Consider the following 22,517-nt stretch of genomic DNA (forward strand, 5'->3'; position numbering starts at 1 on the left):
ACCATGAATTAAAAGCAAAAATCCGATTTAAATATATAAAATAATCAATCTCTCGGTTCCGAGATTTCGATTTTACCGGCGCCCTTCGTCTTTCTCCATTTTGCCTTCTCTTCGCAGTGATTATTTCTGTTAATCGGAGCGCGGCGGCGGATAATTGACCCCAGCGCCAGTCCTCCCGCTCATATTCAATTCATAAAGCCCGTTTCATTTATTTTTCGCTCCCCGCTGATTGAGATGACGATCGCATTACATCGCTCCGCCGGCCGCAGAGAGATGAGAAATGAAGATTTAGGAGGGAAATTGATGAGTCACCTTCCGCCAGAAACGCCCCTCAAACTTTTCCGAGCGGCTTAAAATATCTGAAGGAGCGCTCGTCGATGTTTAATTGAGCCTCGGAGAGCTGAGAAATCAAACAAATGGAGCCCGTTCGGAAAGAAGGTTTCCCCGTGCTTGATTTCAATTTTTAGGAACTGTACAGCAAATATTTGAAATATTTGAGGAGCGGCTCGTCAGATGGAACTTTTTTTTCCAAGTTACTTGGTTGTTGTTTTTTTGGGTGCGCTTGTTTTTAAAAAAAAAAAAAAAAAAAAAAAAGAAAAAAAGAGAAGGATATGAAATTGTAATCACAATAAAAAACATTTCATCCTTAAACTAGTGTAAATTAATTTTTTATTTTTTAAATTTAGTGTCAGTTTTAGTCCAATTTTAGTCACGCTTGTTAGTTTTTAATCACAGTTCATCCCGTTTTTATTTCGTCCATTTTTTTTTTTTTTGGTCGACTATAAATCGAGCATTTCAGTCTTTATTTTAGTCCATGAAAACAATTTTATTTGTCTAGTTTTAGTCAACAAAAACTGTCAGTGTTTTAGTGTAATGCAAGCACACATTAAGTTTCTTCACATATGGATTCTGTTCACAAGCATATTTGAAACACAGAAGGGCCAAAACATGCCTTGTAGAAATTAAACAGCACAAAAAAAAACTAGCCACCAGAGGGTGCTAAAACTGCACAAATGGAAATCAACCAGATAATTATTTTATTTTATTTTTTTATTTAACAGATGTGCAGCTTTTAATATCGTGAGGGTTTTAATAACGCGATGTCACGATATTGCCGATATCGTTACATCCCGACTCATAACGACAAATATATACAGTCACATGGGACGGCAGCTGGGAGGAAGTGGGTAAAAGCGGGGGGGTTGGCGTGGCGGGTCGGCGGCGCCATCAATCAAGCGGTAACGACCGAGGGCACGCTGTCAATGACAAAATGGAAATAAACAGGACGGCGGACAGCGAGGAAAAACGGGGAACAACGGCGCATCCGCTCGTCTCATTTGCTCCAATCAGACGAGCGCCGGTGAAGAAGGCAATCGTGGGGGGAGGAGGGGGAGGTGAAAAGCCCCCAAAGAGAAGAAATGGTGGCGCGGTGAGGAAATAAAAAGATGAAGTCAAGTTAACCGGTGGGCATGTGCAACCTTCAGCATGTCAATCAATCAATCTCAGGTACTAATTTGAATCAACAGTCGAGATATATATATATATATATATATATATATACATATATATATATATATATATATATATATATATATATATATATATATATATATATATATATATAAAAATAAAGTTGAATCTAAATCTAAGTATTTTTCACTCTATACTTTCCAAAACAACATAACAGGAGTGTTTAAGTCAAAGTGTATAATTCTGCAGATAGTGTTTGGGAATCAACCTATGAAAAAGTGAGCTTCCCTGAATGCCGCAAACGGACACCCACATACACACACACACACAATCGCACAGCAGAGGTCCCCGCGCGGAAGCGCTCCTAATATGTGCCACCTGTGGGGTCACATCCCATTTGTCAACGCTTTGGGCGCCCGCCAGCGGACCGACCAACCTGCTGAGTGCACACTTTGGGGAAGCGGACACGCACGTACGCACACGCGCGCGCCATCAGGTAAACTTAAAAATGTGGTGACGGGATATTGTTACCTACTGGAAATGGATTCACAATGAAAAAAAAAAGTGTCAGCAGGGTCACTGACTTTTTTTGAAACGAAAAGCATGTTATATTTTTGATTATCTCTCAATAATGACCACATCAACAACAGGAGTGTGACGATATATCGATATCGCGATCAATCGTGATACTTTGTCTCCCGATAGATTATCAATACACCTACGCCAAGTATCGATATTTGTTGTTAATGTTCCACCACTATAACGGCTCCATTGTTCATGACTTACTTCATTTGTATTTATTATTTTTTTAATTTCTAATTACATTTTACATATATACACACATACATATTCTTATACATTATATTATATATTTATAATATGAATTATTTATTGATTGATTTATATATATATATATATATATATATATATATATATATGTACACACACACACATTTATACATTTTATTCTATATTTATATTATATTGATATTTTTATTATAATATGAATTATTATTTTTTGTTTTTATTATTTATTATTACTTTTTGATTATTTATTAATTTTATTTTTATTTGATTATTATGGCAGAAGTGCCAATGTGGAGGCGGCGCTGTTTGCTAATTGGACCTAATTGTTGGAAACACTGACCCCGCCCCCCCCCCCCACCACAAATGAGCGCCACTGTATAAATTGGCGTGCCGCTGGAAAGGCGATGGCCACATCTAATGACTGCATTACGCTTGGACCACACACACACACACACACACACATGCGCGCACACACACGCTGACATTTAAATATCAGTTTAAGGTTAATGCGTCTCCCTGGCAGATGGATAAAACCCTCCTAATGTCATCGGGCTCTCGCCACATTTACAATGACTAAAGCAAGCCGAAATTTCAAATTCAAGTCATTCATATTTTGGATAAGAATGTCTTCAAATATAGAGAAACGGTGGATCTTTCATTGTCTAAGCGTGCTTTTATTTTGAAGGTCTGACTATTGACAGGATGTGCGTCCATCTGCTAGAACAACAAAGTTAATGCGATTTTAGTACTTCCTGTTATGGCCGACAACCTGTAGCCCAAGATGGACATATTAGTAGTTTGACTTGGATCAAAGAAATCGTCAAAAGAACAGTCTTGGATTCTAAATGTACTTTCTATTTGATGATTTTACATTAATTCCGAGATTTGACTCAAGTAAATGTGTTGCAAGCTTTAAAGACAAACGAAAAAAAGTAGAAGCAGAAATAGAAAGCTGCGATTCATCGTGATTAATCACAATTAATTACAGAAAATTGTTTGATTAATTTTAATCGCCTGGCAGCAAACATTGAAGACATTGAAAACTATGGAGAAAAGCGCTTGTTGCAACATGGCATTGGTTGATCTCTTATACTCTGCTGCCACCTGCTGGCCCTTCTTTGTAATAACCACCATTGCTTTAAGTGACCTCTTCAGGTCAGAGGTTGCATCAAAGCATTCTGTATGCTCTAGCATTTAAAAAAACAAAAAACAAAAACGTTTAAATACGTCTTTGGGAGCAAAGCAATATTTAAAATAGAACGTGTGACTGGATTTTGACTGATTTTGCAAGGTCCACAGAATATTCTGTTCTATTGCTATAAAAATATGCAACCTACCAAAACGAAATATTTTCATCAACAAGAAAAAGTATATTTTTATCTGTTTTCGTTTTGCAGCAATTGGCATTGAAAACAGTGGGGAAAAGAACTTGTTGCAACATGGCCCTGGTTGATCTCTTATACTCTGTTGCCACCTGCTGGCCCTTCTTTGTAATAACCACCATTGCTTTAAGTGACCTCTTCAGGTCACAAAAAACGTTTAAATACGTCTTTGGGAGCAAAGCAATATTTAAAATAGAACGTGTTTATACGTTTTTGGGAGCAAACGAGTTGTAAATAAATGCGTGTTCCGTTTTAGTCCGACTTCCTGGAACGGATTCGTCAGAAAATCCGAGGTTCATAGGCGCTCGATCGGGCAAACTCCCTCGTAATCGCGACTGCATTACCAACAAGTCAACTCCTCATCACAAGTTTCGCACTAACGACGTTTGGGATGTCGAAATAATGGCCGAGCGCGGCCTGGCGTCGTCGGACTCGAGTGCTGTTAACCAATTCTGCCGCCGCCGCGGACTTTCACGCCTCAGAAATTAAATCATCAGCCGAGTAGGCGGCCGGGAGCCGCCATTAGGTTAATGAGCTGTGAAATGAAATGTATTCCTTCGCACCCAAGCCCACGCGCTCGCGAGCCTAATGAACTTTTACTCAGTGGCCATCAATTACCTGCAGCCTCGCGCTTTTACTACCTGGACGCCAGCAGCGGACAAGACCGCGCTTAGCGGCAGCACGTGCGCGTTATTGTTGTAATAACAAGCAATGTGTCATTCGGCTTTTTATTCTCAACACTTTTTGCAATCAAATTATTCCCACGTAATACTTCCGATTTACACCGTTCAAATTTCAACTTTGCTTGAAAAATTGACGCCATCTTGGGAAGATATCGTCTGATTTCACAGTACTTACATTATTGGCACAATTTAATGTTAAATATCAACTTTTCCCCCCCATTCTTCTTCAATGGGACTTTTTCTCAGTCCCACTTTCCACGCCCACTTCCATACATACAATTTTACTCATCTTTACCAGCTCTGTGATAAATAAATATTAATAAATAAATTTAAAAAAATCGGGAGATAGATGAGGCCCCGCCCATTTTGTGGAGCCATGCTTCACATACAACCAAACAAAAAAAAAAAAAAAAAAAAAAAAAAAAAAAAACTTGAAACCTGACTTTGGACCTCTAAAAAATATATTTTAAACCCTAACCGTTATTTGACATCACACTTGAATCGTTGTGACGGACCGACAGGATCTTCAAACTCTTCTGAAAGAAAAAGTAAAAAAAAAAAAAAAAAAAAAAAAGAAGTAAACACGCAGAAGCGGCGAGGACGAGCCGCCCCGTCTGACAGTTTGGGCAGTACGGCGCCAAATCCGGCGGGCAATTACGAGCGAGGTTGGCCGACATCTTGTCTTCAGGTGCCCTTAACAAGCACGGTGAGCATCAAGAGTTCAGTCAGGGAAATGTTGCAACAAGCTCTTTTTGCCAGTGTTTTCAACAGCAATGTGAATAATGATAAAACTTAGCTACATTCTAATGCTAATTGCTGCAAAACGACAACAGGTGCAAATATCTTTTTTTTTTTTTTTTTTTTTTTTTTAAATACTTTGTCCTTCACTCCCAAAAACATATTTACACTTTTTTTTTTTTTTTATGCTTTCGCATACAGATGGCTTTGATGTCGCTCCTGACATGAAGAGGTGGCTTAAAGCAATGCTAATTATTACAAAAAAATGGCCAGCAGGTGGCAGCATAGTATAAGAGATCAGCCAGGGAAATGTTGCAACAAGCTCTTTTTGTCAGTATTTTCACCAGCAATGTGAATAATGATAAAACTTAACTATATTCTGATGCAAATTGCTGCAAAACGGAACAGAAACAAACGTACATTTTTTTTTGCCTGGTGAAAGAAGAGACTCTAATATTTCTTTTGGTAGGTTCCATGTTTTTATAGCAACAGAACACAATATTGTGTGGGCCTTGCAAAAACAGCCGGGAGCGAAAGGGAGGTTGCTTCAGTGAAAATGGATGAGATAAGGTTTGTCGCCTGGATTAAGATTACAAACAAGAGTTGAGGTTTCGTCGGGTTTTAAGACAAGACCAATGTTTCAAAGTAGGAGTTTCAAATAAGGATACAGAGTTTAGGGTTTCACATTTGAAACGGAGTAAAAAAATAAAATAAAAAAAATAAAAAAAATTAAAAAGTCAAGGTTGAGCTTTCCAGTTTGAACGTGTTGACGACCTGACCGCAGGATTTCCATCACGTCCGTCTGTCATCCAAATCTGCGCCGGAGTTGACACATGCACGCACGGAAGACATTTTTGACGGCCGGCGCATTCCGGGGGGCAAAAAACCCCCAAAAAAACATCCAGATCAACTTGTTAGCCCCCTGAAGCGGTTTGGAGGTTTCTCTTGTCAGCGGCGGCTTCTTTCACCAAACACAATCTGTCGGAACGAGCGAAGGCGGCGCGGTCGGAACGTCAGAAAGATTGGAAAAAGATGTCAAAAGGTGTCATGCTTTTTTATTTGGATTTTTTTTTTTTTTTACTGTCCTAGAATAAAGTGCAATTGCACCTCCACTACATTAGGGGGCAGTGGCGCTCATTATTGGCAGTGTGTGCGCAGGGAGCATTCGCTCGTTGGTGTCGGGGTTTCGTTTGCACTGAGCATGCGCGCTTTGCACACAGCAAAAAAAATAAAATAAAATTCAGCACAAATTATTTGATATTTTTGGTTTGCAGGTTAATCGTACATTTCCAAATGACGTCACATGATATTACGCAAGACTTTTTTTTTTTTTTTTCCATTCTTTGCGATTGTCCTGAAATCGTCGCGATCGAGGAATGAGCGCGTTTGCTAGCGGATCTTGAGCTCATGAGCGTTTTCGTCTGAAGAGAACTCTTCCTGACACCGTTTTGTGCTTGCAACCAAAAAGAAAGAAAAAAAAAAAAAAACAACCAAAACGTCCCCCCCCCCCCCCCCCCCTTTCCGGTCATGTTATTCCACGCTCGGTCGTTAGCATCGCAAAGCAAAGCAGCTTGCTATCGATAGCTCTTTAAGCAAGCTTCGATTTGCCGTTAACGCACTCCAGACGACAACAAAATCAACGCCGGCCAATTAAGTTGCAGTCCCCCGTGGGGGGAGGCTTTCATTAAGCTATAACGAGGTCCGACGCGATTGATTGGACACCAGGATGGATGTGATCGGAATATTGCCAACGATATCGGTTCACCCATCACCCATTGTCAATTCAAAAAGGTCACAGTATTGCAAAAAAAATGAGCTTGTTCAAAAAAAAAAAAAAAAAAAAATTAATAATAAATAATAAGACAATGAGGCACTTGCATGCTAATGCTAGCACACGTTGACTCGCTTCACAAGCCTATTATGCTCCGCTTCATCTGACCATTAGCGTGGATTTTAAACATCAAAGGGCCAAAACATGCCTTGTGAAAATTAAACTGCACTAAAAAAAAAAAAAAAAAACGTCGTCAAATATTTTTGTAAAATCAGAAGAGCACCGAATCGATAGTTGTGATGACGATATTCCCGATCGAATGAGGACATCTTCCACCGGCGTGGCGTGCCAGCGGCAGCGCCGAGCGGTTTGTTGATCCCAGCTGCGTCGCCCGCAGTGCCATCAGTGTAATATTCATGACGTGCCCGTCTCGCTCTGGGCCCGCCATGTCATGTTCCTTTGTTCACTCTCATTACGGCGCTGTCCTGAAAATGACAAGGTACAAGAGCCGCTCTTTTCTTTTTTTTTTTAAATCCATTTCCTGTGAAGTAGCAGAAGAGGATAAAAAGCCCGATGAAGAGATATTATCTGTAATGGAGGTTTTGTCAGCCTTCCAGCCTACTGGTTTTTTTGTTTGTTTTTTTCTTTTTTACAGACATCAAGCATTCAAATGAGGTCCAACATGTTTGCTTGCTTTTTATGTGGTTAAAAAAAAAATAATTAAAAAATGAATTTAATGTAATTAAAAATTTAAATTCATCAACTCCACTGGTGTTTTGCTTTTTATTTGGCTTTTCTAAAATGTAAAATGTAGACGTTAAACAACATTTCATTAAGGGAATAAATGTCTTTAAACTTGAAAAGGATTATATTAGCTTCATAAACTTTTTTTTTTATGGGGGGGATTTTTGTGTGGTTAACAAAAACAAAAAATTAATCATAAAATTAAAAATGATTAACTCCATTTTTTGTGTGCTTTTTATTTGGCTTTTCTAAAATTTAGACTTTAAAAAACATTTCCTGGAGGGAATAAATGTCTTTAAACTTGAAAAGGAGGACTACATTAGCTTCACAAGCACCTCGTTTTTTTGTTTTGTTTTGTTTTTTTCATTTAAATAAATTAAATTATTTTCAAAAAAAAACAACTAACATTTGGACTTCAACCAACATTTGAAGAGTTCAAATGCAAAAGCAGCATTTTTGTGAGTTGAGTAAAATTAGTTAATTTTATTTTTGTTGCCCCATTTTTGGCTCCAAGATTGCTTTTAAAATAATAAAAGAAAGATAACATTTTACAAAAGTCTAAAAAAATTGGACTTTAATTAAGCATCTTTTTTTTTTCTTTTTAGCAATTTTGTATTTTTGGTTCCAAATTTAAGTAAATAATTTTCCTTTAGGGTATTCCAAGTTAATATAAACGAAGTAACTAAGAAGCTAATCCAACCGCTCCGCGTTTTCGAATAAAAAAAACAAAAAAAACCACTTCCTCGGCGTAAAATGGGCGGTTAAGGACGATAACGATCTGGAGCATCGGTGCGGTCATTCGAGGGCCATTAAGCCTCCTCAAACTGGACAGTTTTATCAGCCGCCGTCGGACGCTCGTCGATCTGGCTGAATCTATTCTCTCCCTCCCTTCTGTTCATCTCACTCAAGCACAAACGGCTAAACACAAACGAGCGTTATTGGAGAATTATTGTTACAGTTGCGTGCAGTTATACAAGTTTTTTTTTTTTTTTTTTTTTTTTAAGGGAAAATAGCCCTCTATATATTGATTATATAAATATAAAAATAAAAAAATAGAATGCAAGGAATTAAATTCCGGTGTGTGTGACTTGGCCACCAGGGGGCAGTATACTACAGTCAAGATCACACAAACAAAGAAGAGTTTCACAAATACTGTAAACTCATTCAAACTAATGTAATATTAGTTGTTGTGGATTGCAAGCCAGAAATGACTTCATATCTTGAAAAACTTACCACAAAACACAACAAAATGAGTCGAAATAAGAAATAAAGCAGAAGTTCCCCTTCTAGCATCTTTTGTCCGTAAAACGGATTCGTGCTAAACAGGCGTGTCCTTACAAGAGCCGTCCGTCCATCCCCGATCATGTCGAACGATCAACGCGGCGGACGTTTGAGCCACCGTTTTTGGCAGGACCCCATTTTTGAACCCTTAATCATTATCTCGGCCATTAGCCGGCGGATTAGCTACCGGAGGCGCGTCGAAATCAGCAAACATATAGACTTACCGACACGCACGCACGCACACACACACACACACGCACGGCAGCCAAGTCCATTAGGGCGCCGCGTACAAATCAAGCAGGAAATAGAAGCCCGGCGGTGAAAATGAATATATGCAAAGCAGCCCCAAGTTTGCTTTTAAAACGTCAATCCCGTAAGAGCGCCGACTTAAGAAAGGAGATACGGTCGGGATGCGATGTCAACAGGTAAACAGAGACGCTAAGTGGACCTCCAGAAAAAAAAAAAATAAAAAATTCCAAGGACAGACTTAGCTGAGAATTGCCGCGGAAAAAAACATCCCCAAAAAAGTCCATAAGTATTTCAAATGAACGCTTCTCAGAATGAACGCAGATTATTGTGTTCTATTGCTATAAAAACATGGAACGCACCAAAAGAACGATTCGAGTCTCTTCTTTGATCAGGCAAAAATTTTTTACATTTGTGTCAGTTTCGTTTTGCAGCAATTAGCATTTGAATATAGCTAAGTTTCATCATTATTTACATTGCTGGTGAAAACACTGACAAAAAGAGCTTGTTGCAACATTTCCCTGGCTAATCTCTTATACTATGCTAACCCTAAATCATCTCATGATGCAAATGGTTCAATGGTTTCCCCAGGAAAAAAAAAAAAAAAAAAAAAAAAAAAAAAAGACTTATATTTTAAGAAGGCGTTGATATGGAATTTTATGCTTTTTATGCGGAATTTTATGCTTTTTATCTGAATTTGACCGGTCAGCCGCTAACTAAAATGTGCGCCACCATCCAAAAGTTGAACATTATCGAGAGGTAGTTACAATTAATTAACTAAGAAAATACTGCGTTTGCTTATTTTAATGCATTAAAAAAATTGTAATTATTTTATCAGAAAATTGAAATGTCATTTTGACTTATTGACTTATTAATGTCAACTATCACTAATGATTTTATCAGTTTCTTCTTTGTTTCCTGCTACTTGTTTTTATGTTTATATGTTCAATAAACAAACAATCAATAAAAGACGGTAAAGATTGGCCTCTTGGGCGTACGTGGCGCATCAAAAAAACAAACAAAATGTCCTAGCAACAGATTCACTTGGTTGTTTAATTTCACACTTGATGGGTGGGCAGCCACAACTATTTGTTTACAAGCAATTAAAAAGTCAATCTTGCGTAATACGTCCGTCCCCCCCGCTTTTTAAAAGGCTCTCGACGAGTAACGATCGTCGGGGGAGTCTCGTTAAGAACGATGGTGTTTGGCACGCGCTTGTTTACCCGCGGCTGAAGCGCGAAAAGACAATTTGATGTTAGCAAAAAAAAAAAGAAAAAAAAAACAAAAAACGTTAAATGTCGTATATAGAACTGTCATCTTGCGCCAGCTCCGTCTTTTCATATACAATAAAAAGTTGTTTTTTTGTTGATGATTCCGGCGCTGATGTGTCGTCCGTCCTTGAGTGACGCCATGTAAACGACGGCCATTTTCTAGCCCGGAAGCACAGCTGGAGAGGACTTTTAAACGCGACACTCACAACATGGAGTGGGAGAAAACAAAAGACATTAAAAGTTTCTGCACACCGTATTGACCAAAAAGCGGTTTTAAAACAACCTCGCTGTGATTTATTTACCCGTTTTCCTGCGTCGACACCTCCGGTGCGTGTGCGTGAATGTGAGTCCGTGTATGAAATCCAGCAAGAATTTTTTATTTATTTATTTTTTTTTGTGTTAGTTTATCACGATATCCAAACATCCCGATACGATATCACGATATGAAGGTCATGAATGATCCGATAATTATGATATCATGGGGAGGTTGGCGAAAATAGGTCACAATATTGTTTAAAAAATAAATAAATAAATAAATGAGCTCATACAAAAAAAACAAACATGGTTTTGTACATTGCAGCAATGAAAAATATAAAAATATTATACATAAAAATATATAAAAATAAAATATAAAAAAATATATGACTCTCTTCACAAGCATATTACGTTCCCCACCAAAACATGCCATGTGAAAATTAAACTGCACTAAAATAAATAAAAACTAGCCACCAGAGGGTGCTAGAACTTCACAAATGGAAATCAACACGACTTTTTTTAAACAGATGTGCTGCTTTTAATATCGTGACATGTGTCCCATTGTTGGGCAAATCGACGGCAACGTGAAGCCGAGGGTCCACAAACGGGACCGAGAGGACGTCGAGACTTAATCTTTCCAAAGTCATTGTTGGGTCGATTCATTAGCGTCAATTATTCACGGCACAAATCTGAATGGGATTGTTAGCTGTGCTTTGTATTTGGATTTGAGGAGGACAAAACAAGCACACAGATGATCTTTTTTTTTTTTTTTTTTTTTCTCGCCACTCCCGGATGGCTGCAGCTTTACCGTTCGGGGCCGCCGGCGCCATCTGGCTGAACGGATCGCGCGCTAACCGCCGCGTGATCCGCGTCTGGCGTTTGACTTGGCGCTCGGCTTTATGTTGACGTTTTGATCGGCGTATGTATATGGATGCGCCGGCCTCGGTCAGCAGAAAGCGCATATGGCGCCGGTAATACGATGCTGACACGTATTCGATGCGCTAACACTGCAAAGCAGACTCGCTGCCAATTCACATGAACAATTGGTCCCGATCCAACAGGATTGAAAAAAATAATAATAATAAAAATAATAATACAATCCAACAGTTTGTGTAGATGACGCCTGGATAAATTACGACAATCAATTTAATGACGATGTACACGATATTAACTCTTTTCCCGCCACATGTTATGGGGAAAAAACAAACAAACAAAAAAACAGTGCCATTTCACCGATTACGAGCATCCACCAGATTCCGGCACATGACATTCTAATTCCCTACACCAAAAAAATAAATAAATAAATAAATAAATTTTTTATATATATACTAGGGGTGTCAATATTAGTGTGTTAAATTTTGAGTTTATTTAAAGTTTCTTTAATGCCACTAATTGGATCCTCATTAGGAAAGTCTGTACTCGGAGTGTGACGATATATCGATATCCTTGTCTTCCGATAGATGATCGATATGGAAGTATTATTATTATATTCGTATTTTTATATATTTATATATTATGTAATATGTATATATAATGTAATATATATGTAATATAATACTTAGATTTATATTTGGATTATTTTTATCATATTATGAATTGTTTTGATATTTTTATTGTTATTTATTATGATCTGAATATTTTTTATTCATTTTTATTTTTAGTGTTATTAAACTACTTATTTATTATTATTATTATTATTACTATTATTATTACTATTATTATTATCATTATTATCGTAGATTCTCGTGGATTTATGACCTGAGCAATATATCGCTAATCGTGGTATCGTCATATCGTATATTGTATCGTATCGTCGCTAGCCACAAGTTGCCACCCCTAGCCTGTACTGGGGAAAAAAAAATTTATGGGGTGATGTGTCGTGTCCCTTTATAGATGCATACAATATAGCTCATAAAGAGACATTTGTAACATTTGGACAGAAGATGCGAATTGTCTCGTATGAGCTCAAACAACAGAAATGGGTCGTACGGGCTTGGTTGGTTTTTGTCCGCCAGCTGTGCTCGGCGCCACCTCTCTAATCCGGCACGGAACAGCCGGAAGCTTTCCAGCGCAATATCACATTTTTCATAATGAGAGCCAATGAGCTGTAAATCCCTGCTGGTGCACTTTTTTTTTTTTTTTTTTTTACACAGCCACCACACAAGGCTAACGCCGCCCGGTGCTTTACTTCTATTTTTTCATTTTTATTATTATTTTTTTTTAATCTTCACCAAGAAAGATGCTTATCTTTAAAAAGATGTGGCATTTCATATTCTATTACAAAAACCTGGATTATCCTTCAACAAAAATCATGCACTTGTGCAGTATGAGGTAATTAAAAAAATGTTATTTAAAAAAAAAAGAATAAATTAAAAAAAAAATCGCAATTAAAAAATAAATAAAAATAAATATAATAAAAAAATAAATAAAAAATATAAATATAATAATATAAATAATATAAAATAAAAATATCGATATCGCGATATTGGCCCATGCAATATGCATATCCAATCCAATTTCAAAGTTTTTATTATATGGAAGCCGCCATCTAAAATGTGCACCACCATCCAATAGTTGAACATTATGGAGAGGTCATTACCATTCATGAATTTGCTTATTTTGCTGCATAAAAAAAATGTAATTCTTTCATTAGATACTAAAAATATCATTTCTTTAGGTACATGTTAATTATTGCAATAATAATTAATATATTTTTCCGTTTTCCGGGCAATTAGCATTAGAATATAGCTAAGTTTCATCATTATTCACAAATCTGCTTCGAATTGCGGGGAAATCAGCTTGTTTTAACATCACCCTGGTAATAAACTTGACTTGTCTTGATCTTATACTCTGCTGCCACCTGCTGGCCGTTTGTGTAATAACTAACATTTCTTCAACTGTTCTTTGCAGTTGAGAGGCTTCATCAAAGCCTGTATGCTATAGCCTAAAAATAAAAAATAATTAAAATAAAAAAAACGTATAAATATGTCTTTGGGACAAACGAGTTAATTACAAAACTCAAATGTGTCGAGTTTGTCAAAGGTAGTATTGTTTTGCCGATGTTGAAGGTCCATTACAAAAGTTTCCCGGACAAACAAGACTTTTTTTTTTTTCTTTTTTTTTTCTTTTTTTCTCCACCCCTCTCCTGCTGTGATTCATCTCGCCGCGATGCCTTCTCCTTTCCCCACCTCTGTAATTCCGTCTCCACGGGCGCGAACTGATGGCGACGCACCTTCACTCGGGCTCAACCGGCTGGCGCGAAGAGAGCGAGAGAGAGAGAGAGAGAGAGAGAGAAAGAGCAAAAAGGAAGAAGACGGTAGATGACAAAAGCGATGAGACGGCGGCAAGGTGACGGATGGGCGGAAGAAGCCTGTGATTGAGTGGAATTTAGGTTGCGGCGGGGTAGTGCAGGATTGAGTGCGAAGGCCCCGTCACACGCCAGAAAAATGCCGCTTTGCTCTCCCGGGTGGAATTCATCGTTTTTTGTTTTTTTGGGGTTGTTTTTCGACTCTCTCTGGGTTGTTGGAACTTCAGATTTACAGTCAACACCCGCCATGCTTCACTATTGACATTTAATTTTTTCGCCTGTGTGAACTCGATGCTCAGCCATTTGCTGAAAATGCCCATATTCACTTATTTAAACTCATTTGATAAAAAAAAAACGTATAAATACGTTTTTTTATATCTTAAGTGTCCCAAAGATGTATAAGTTTTTTTTTCCTCTAGAGCATACAGAAGGCTTTGATGCAGATTCTGAACTGAAGAGAACGATTGAATCAAATGGTAGTGATTACAAAAACGGCCAGCAGGTGGCAGCAAAGTATAAGAGATCAACCAGGGCCATGTTGCAACAAGCTGTTTTAAACAGATTTGTGAATCATGATGAAACTTAGCTAGATTCAAATGCTAATTGCTGCAAAACGAAAAAGATGGAAATATCCTTTTTTTTTCCTGATAAAAGAAGAGACTTTAGTCTTTCTTTTGGTAGGTTCCATGTTTTTATAGCAATAGAACTCAATATTCTGTGGGCCTTGCAAAAATCAGTCAAAATCTAGTCAAACAGCCAGGAGCTAAAGGGGTTGCTTCAGTCAAAATGGCTGAGAGGGAATGCGTTAGTTTTTATTAGTTTTTGTTTAGTTAGTTTCAGTATTCGTTTTTTTTGTTTTGTTTTAAAAAAAAAAAAAAAGGTGTATTACACGTGCGCATAATTTAAAAAACAGGTGAGCCATGATTGGTCGTGACCGACTTCAAGAGCACAGGTGATGTCATCAGTATTAAGGTATTAATTGTACATGAGTTACCAAATTCATTCTGGACAAAATATTAACTTTTCACTGCTGAGAATTGTTCAATGAGTCAAGTATCTTTTTTTTTTTTTTTTACTAAAATAACCTTGGTATTTACTTACATAAGCAACATATTCATACTAAGAATGAAAAGTATTTTACATGTGAAACTGTGACTCGTCCTCCCTGCGTCTCGGGGAAAATAGCGAGGAAATTCTAAGCTAGCTTGTTTGGCACCGGGTACGAGTTGCGGCTTGGCTAGCGAATATGGTGAAATCCCGGTATGCTCCGTTATTTATCCTCAACTAAAGTACATTTGGTTTCGTATGTTTTGGCCTCTGTGTGTCATATTAATGCCTGTGTGCCTGTTTGCTGAGTTTTTTTTGTTTTGTTTTTCCAAATCCATACTGTGCTCCCTTCACATAAGCGTAGTCTGGGGTTGTTGTTTTTCTACCTATATTTTCTTTTCATCTGCAAAAATCTGTTTGTTATTGTTTTTTTGTTTTTTTTTATATATGTCTCTTGGAAGTTTTGATTTTTCACCATTTCGAGGCCTCGTATCAAAATTAGCAACGGCAAGGTTGACGGTACCGAGTCAAAATCACAACGCAGTTTGTTGCAAATGATTTTGCAGCCCACTGATATCGAAAGTAACAACAAGTGTCAACAAACGTCTGTTGCTCAATGTTGACTCCTGCAGTCAATGCGCATTGAATAAAACTTGCGGAAAATAATGTCTCGATTTGTCTCCACGATGACCCATCGTGTTTTGTTTTGTTTTTTCCACCCCTCGCCCCACCACTCCACTAACAGAGGCTGGTGGAGAATAATGAATAGCCATCTATGTTTGGCTTTCAGGCGCCAAGAGGGAAGCATTAACCTCCATTCATCTGCTGATTGGCCGGCGTGACGCCCGATCGATAACGGCTGTTTTTACTCACCCCGGGCCGGCAGCCTTGGCCAGAAAAGCCTTCGAGCGTATTGACGAGCTCTCCCACCCCAGCCGCCTCGGCAGCGCGAGGAAGAAATCTCGAAAATGGCCCGAAAAAGGCAAAAAAATAAAAAATCCTCACATAAGCGGGTAAAAGCTCCTAATAACGAGGAAATGAACGGGAATTGATTGGAATGTCTTACGAGTCCAAATCACAAACTTATTTATTCCTTTGCCGCTTGACCGGCACAAACTTGTTCAGCTCATTTTCTTTGACGTCAATACGACACACTGATGTGCATATTTTATTTATTTATTTATTTTTTTCAGTTAAACAACTTTTTGGTAACTGAAAATGGACTTTCTGGTGAATTCCAGTCTGGAAGAAGACTTTGATAATATATTGCACTTAATACTTCACTTATTTAGCCCATTATAGCAATAAAAAATTAATATTTTGTCTATAATTAATTTGATACTTTCAAAATGTATAAGTCTTTTAAAAAAAATCTTCGACAATATACTATCATAATAAAAATAATATTGAATAATAAAAAATAAAATAATATAAAAAAAACATTTTACCTATAATAAATTTGATATTTTCATTATTTTTCACGTACAAATAGTACCTGTAAAAACACATCTTGCCCGTTTTCTAGGTTTGGTCATGTGACATTCACAAGCTGAGCTGTGATTGGTTACCTGAGACCTTGTGATGTCATTTTCAGTTGACAGTAAGTTGCAAAATGTGTTTTTAAAAGGTACTAATTGTACATGAAAATATCAAATTTATCATAGGTAAAATATTGTTTTTTTAGATTATTTATTATTCGATATTTTCATGATTATACAGTAGTATATTGGTGAAGATTTTTTTTTAAACTTCTACATTTTTAAAAGTCTGAAAATGTATTTAATAAACAATGATTTAAGACAGTTGTATTTTTAAAAAATTTGATGCCAATATTTTCCTCTCCTTTTTAACTAAAAATGAATATCGGCTTCAAATATCGGTTATCAGCCTCCTTGACGACTAATAATTGGCACCGGTACCGGCCCTTAAAAAAAAAAAAACACAAAGAAAAAACAAAAAACAAAAAAAAAAACATATCGGTCTATCTGTAATAAAAACTCATCTGTATATTATAGCAGCAAAATGAAAACCAAACAAACGAAAAGTTCAGACAAAGGAAACCAACAGGGCTCAAAAACGCAACCCTGGTGCACGCCGCAAATCCCGTCGTGGCTTTCCCTGGTTGTCCCTCATCTTCCAAAAAAAAAAAAAAAAAAAAAAAAATCCCTCCCACATCTTGTACGTTTCATTATGCTGGCGGAAACTGTCACGCGCATCAAAGTTGTTTTAAAAAGTGTCTCGTTTCGTCTCTTTGGCAGCAAAGTGGCACCGTGTTATTATCCCTGGTGGTGCTCTTCATCGGCGCTCGCTCGCATCAAAAAGGATGCACTTAGACAGCAGCGAAAGCTTTTTCCACGCTTTTGCCTCGGCTTGGCAGGCGAGGACGAGCGAGCATGACGGCAGATAAGGGAACAAAAGCGGAGGACGGGACGGGAGGGGAGGATGAGGAGGAAGGTGAAAATGCCGAGCGAGGGAAAACGGACGCGATGACCACATGACTGCCGTTGACATTTGCTTTTATTACCTTTTTGGACACTTTTTTTTTTTTTTTCTTTCCCTCTCCATCATGCATCTTGAATGCTGCAGCTGCCAAGTGCACAGATGTGGCGGCAGCTGTCTGTGTGCATTCATCTTCTTTCACATAATAATCTTCTCTCTTTTTTTTTTTTTTTTATAATGTCAGCGAGTTTAATTAATGGTCGTCTGAAAAAAACATGATGCAACAATGTTAAAAACTTGGCTTTAAAAAAAATAAATAAAATGGAATTAAAAGTAAAACAATAAAAAAATAATTAACTCATTAAAAAATTATAAAAAATAAACTAAATAAAAAAAATGGAATTAAAAGTAAAATAAAAAATAAAGCAATTAACTAAATATAAACTGAATAAAAAATAAACTAAATAAAAAAAATAGAATTAAAAGTAATACAATAAAAAATGAAGTAATTAACTAAATAAAAACAATCAAAAATAAATTAAATGAAAAATAGAATTAAAAGTAAAAACAAAAAATAAAGCAATTAACTGAATAAAACAAAAAATAAATTAAATAAAAAAGAGAATTAAAAGTAGAATAATAAAAAAATCAAGTAATTAACTAAATAAAAACAAAAAATAAATTAAATAAAAAGAGAATTAAAAGTAAAACAATAAAAATTAAGTAATGAACTAAATAAAAACAAAAAATAAATTACATAAAATAGAATTAAAAGTAAAACAAAAATAAATTAACTAAAAATAGTAAAAAATTAAATGTAAAACAATAAAAAATAAACTAATGAACTAAATAAAAACATCATAAAAAAATTTAATTAAAAAAGAATTAAAAGTAAAACAATGAAAAATAAACTAATGAACTAAAAAACAGATAATAAAAACAAATTAAATAAAAAATAGAATGAAAAGTAAAGTTTATCTTCAGTTCAAGTTTATCTTGAACTGTTGAATAAAAAAAATAAAAAAAAAAAGTGAATTCAATAGATACTTCACTTCCATCCATGTTTTGACTCATGCACTTTCACATCCTCTGTCAAAGGCCAAAAAAAAAAAAAAAAAAAAAAAAAAAAAAATCAAACGTCCACCGAGCGGACTCCACTTTTGTGCGCATCGACGTGCGTAACAGCAGCAAAAGCGGCTGCCAGTCAGCACTGAAAGATTTGAAAGATGAGTGAGGCTCGTTTACACACTATTTGACTGGCGTCCACTCTGCCATAAAAAAACACTCAAAGGGCGGCTTTTGGCTGCCAACTGTCACTCAGGAGAAAAAAAGAAAAAAAAAAAAGTCTATCACATTCAGAAGGCGGCTTGGAGAGCCTCCGATTTTCCATACAACTTCAGATTCACTCAATCAAGAAACAGTCTCCTCCCAGTCACCTCATTGTTGAGAATTGAGGGATTGACAGCAAACTTAATTCCCATAAAAGGGCTGACTTGACTGTTTCTTTGATTCCAAAGCATCACATTAATAATATAAATAGAGCAACAACGAGAAAAAAAAACACAAAAAAGCTAAAAGCCAACGAGTGTGAAATTGGGATCCACTTTCATAAAAAGCTATCAGGCCGCCGGAGAGAGAATGTGCTAATTACTTTTCGTGAAGGAGCCTCTTAAAGCGTGCTGTGTTCATTGGTGCCTGCTATTGATTAGCGGGCTGTTCACAGTTCGCGCCGCTCTTTTATTTTCTGTAAAACTCTTTTTATGAACCGCAACGGAGAATTAAGTCGTTTATTTCTCTGCCATTAAGATCGTGAATGCGCTAATACATTTTTTGTGTGTGTGTTTGTATCGTTTATTTTTTTGGAGGCTTTGTAGTCCTTTATAATTACATAATTTTTTTTGTACAATTTACTACTAAAGTTGGGGGGGGAGCAAATGATCATCTTCATATGAGGGAAAAAAACAAAAAAACAAACTCAAGACTTTTGGGGCTTAAATTGAACCCACAATATTTCTTTCATTCATTCATTCATTCATACATTCATACACACGCACACTAAAAAATAAATTAAATAAAAAGTAAAACAAAAAAGTAATTAACTAAATAAAAACATAAAAAAATAATAAAAAATAACTAAAAGTAAAAAAAATAAAGTAATTAACTAAATAAAAACAAAAATAAATCAAATAAAAAATAACATTAAAAGTAAAACAAACAATAATAAATTCATTAACTAAATAAAAACATAAAAATAAATTAAATAAAAATAGAATTAAAAGTAAAATAAAATAAATCAATACATCACATTTAAAAAAAAAAAAATAAAATAAAACAAATATATAAAAATAAAAGTAATGAAGTAATATCATGAAATGAGAAATAAATTATATATATTCGCTACATCCTATATGTCTCTTTGCAATTCAACAAAAAATATTACAAAAGCAAATAAATTGGACAAATCTATGGGAATGACAAAATGAGGAGTAAATATTGAAGCTCTCTCTGCTAAAATATGCAACAGATGAGGCTTGCGCAACACCAAAACTCGTCCACAATGTTAACTTTTGTTTCAATCTAAGTGCAATCAGCTGTCGCTTTAAAATTTTCACAACAGCTCCTGTCGCACTCGTGCGCCTGCTGACTTGTCCGCCTCAGAAGAAAGAAGAAGAAAAAAAAAAAAAAAAAAAAAAAGGACAAGAGGCCGCCGCCCCTTTTTTCTTCCCCGCAAACAAGTCGGAGGCACTCGTCCGTATCAGCTGGTAAAACTGGTATCAGCACCGATACCTGGTTTGGTACTCGCCCATCCCTAGTAAATGCGATACGTTTAACTGTTTGACCGGCAAAAACGTTTAATCACGTTAAATAACATCACGATGTATGCCGCCATAAACGTTAAGTGACGTCAGCTACTTTTTTTTTTTTTTTTTTTTATAAATATATCAGTGGTCAGTGCAACGTCCAAGTGCAGCGCAGCCGGGTCAATGAGTTGTGAAATCAAAAACACCCACTAACTATGGCCAGCAGATGGCAGCGGAAGCTGCTCGGGCCCTAACTAGAGCTGCGAATTACAACGAAACATGACGAAATCTGATGAAATCGAACTTTTTCAAGGCTGACGTGAATGATTAAAGCCTTTGTAACATTAAACCTCAACAAACGTGTTTTAAAATTAAAGGAAAAAAAAAAAAAGATAAGAGCTGGAGTTTGTATTTTTTCCAAATTTTGATGTCCCTTTTTAGGGAAAATGAATATCGGCATCCTTCACTACTAATAATTGGTATCGGGCCCGAAAAACATTATCGGTCTCTCTCTATTTACGCCTGCTGTATTTGTTGTCAAAATGCTGCGATTTCCCCGCCTCCTTTTCGTGACCATTTGTTATAGCGAAATCCATTAAACTCGACAGATAGTGTAAAAAGCGTTGAAGATGGAAAAAAAGTTGCTCTTACTTTGCGTACTGTTGGTTGTCGTGATCGCAGCGCGAGTCCTTGTGCTTGTGCCAGTCCTTGCCGTGCTTGCAGGTGGTGAGCAGGACGATATCGTCGCCGTTGTGGATGTGATACAATGCGTTCCTGGTCTCCGAGCCGATCCCCGTCAGGTAGCGTTTCCCTTTGAAGACCAGCAGGTAGCGCCGGGACGACGAGGAAGTGGCCACACCGTCGCCGCCGCCCGCTTTAAGCGGGTGGTCTTTGGAGAACAAGGGGATGGAAACGTCAAAGTTGGGTCGGAAGCTGGCCACGTCGGCGCTGGCCCTGGCCAGCATGGCCTGGCCCACCTCGAAGCCCAGATCCTCCGTGTAGTCCGGCCAGGTGCCCGAGTAGAGGTTGAAAACCAGGTGGTTCCGGCCGTCGTTCCACGTGGGCAAACTCCGGATGCGCGTCCGGGCGTTCTGGACGAACTGGGCCGACAGGCGGTCCCGGTCCAGGGTGTCCACCGCCGGGACGAACAGGCAGGCCTTGAGGGGGTCGGCGGTGTAGAAGCGGGACTCCTGGATGGCGGAGAGGATCTTGCGGTAGGCGGCGGAGATCTCGTCGCCCCGCTGCGGCGGGTAGACGTAGACGGCGAAGTGCGGCTGGCAGCGGGCGAAATCGAAGCAGGTTTCCATGCGGCAGCGCTTGTTCTTGTGCAGGTTGTCGCGGACCGAGCGGCGCTCGCGGGGGGAGCTGTGCTGGTGGTGCACCTGGGGACCGTCCTCCTGAAAAAGGACACCGGAAATTAGGGTTAGAATTTTTCCATTCGAGTTAGTTTTGAGTTTTGCTTTTTAAATTGAGTTAGTTTGGGTGGTACTGTTAAATTTTATTAGTTTTAATTAACTAATAAATGCTTAGTTTTAGTTAGTTTCAGTATTAGTTTTAGTTTGGATTAACTACTCCTGGGTGCCTTTCCTCACAGGGTTCTTCTGTGCCCCGCCATGTTGTGGTTTGCGTGTATGTGGGTACGATCATAGGGATATGGGGGGTGGGGGTTTCTTTTTATTGTATTTTATTGTACTATGGATGTTTTAATGGTTTAATTAATTCATCTCCATTTAATTTAATCATCTCCATTTCCTGCATGTACCTCCTGCTCTCCTCCCTCCAGGTATGGCCCCATCAACCGGGTCAGCTCGCTCCAGCGTCCGGGCTGCTTGGGCGGGCCCCTGCGAATCGGCGGCGGCGGCCTGGGTCCGGCCCGGTCCGATTCCTGGCTCTGCCGGCTGTACTGCTGGTACTGGTGGTAGTAGTCGGGGTACTGGTGGTGCCGGCGGGACCACCGCTGCTGCTGCTGCTGCTGCTCAAATTCGGCGATTTGGAGAGCCCACATGTAGACCAGGAAGAGAAGAGCGACCCCCACAGACACGAGCAGGTACCGCTTCTTGGCCTGCATGTGTGCTGCGGGGGGGGGGGAGGGAGAGGAGGAGGATGGATGGGAGGAAGCGGTCTGATGTGGAGGACAGAGGAGTCTGGGGTGGGGGGGGGGGGGGGGGGGTGATGTAAGGGGGAAAGGTTGGCTCAGGTCAGGTTGACCCACTAGGATGTCGTCCTAGCCTCACCATGGCATTCTGGGATTTGGAGTCACTAAGGATGATGGGAA

At 38.0% G+C, this 22,517-nt stretch overlaps 1 protein-coding gene across 2 annotated transcripts in view; it reads right to left on the reverse strand.

The window, feature by feature from the left end:
• Window positions 1-22,395, reverse strand: part of LOC144010132 (exostosin-1b) — a 61,874-nt gene extending 39,479 nt beyond the window's left edge. For both annotated transcript variants that reach the window (XM_077510281.1, XM_077510280.1), the window contains exons 1-2: window positions 22,005-22,395; window positions 20,894-21,639 (exon numbers count right to left, since the gene is read on the reverse strand). In XM_077510281.1, the coding sequence (XP_077366407.1) occupies window positions 20,894-21,639; window positions 22,005-22,310 (1,052 nt within the window). In that variant the 5' untranslated portion in view covers window positions 22,311-22,395. The remainder of the gene's footprint in view (window positions 1-20,893; window positions 21,640-22,004) is intronic.
• Between the last annotated feature and the right edge of the window lie 122 nt (window positions 22,396-22,517).

Source organism: Festucalex cinctus, chromosome 21 (genome assembly GCF_051991245.1).
Source record: "Festucalex cinctus isolate MCC-2025b chromosome 21, RoL_Fcin_1.0, whole genome shotgun sequence".
NCBI lineage: Eukaryota > Metazoa > Chordata > Actinopteri > Syngnathiformes > Syngnathidae > Festucalex > Festucalex cinctus.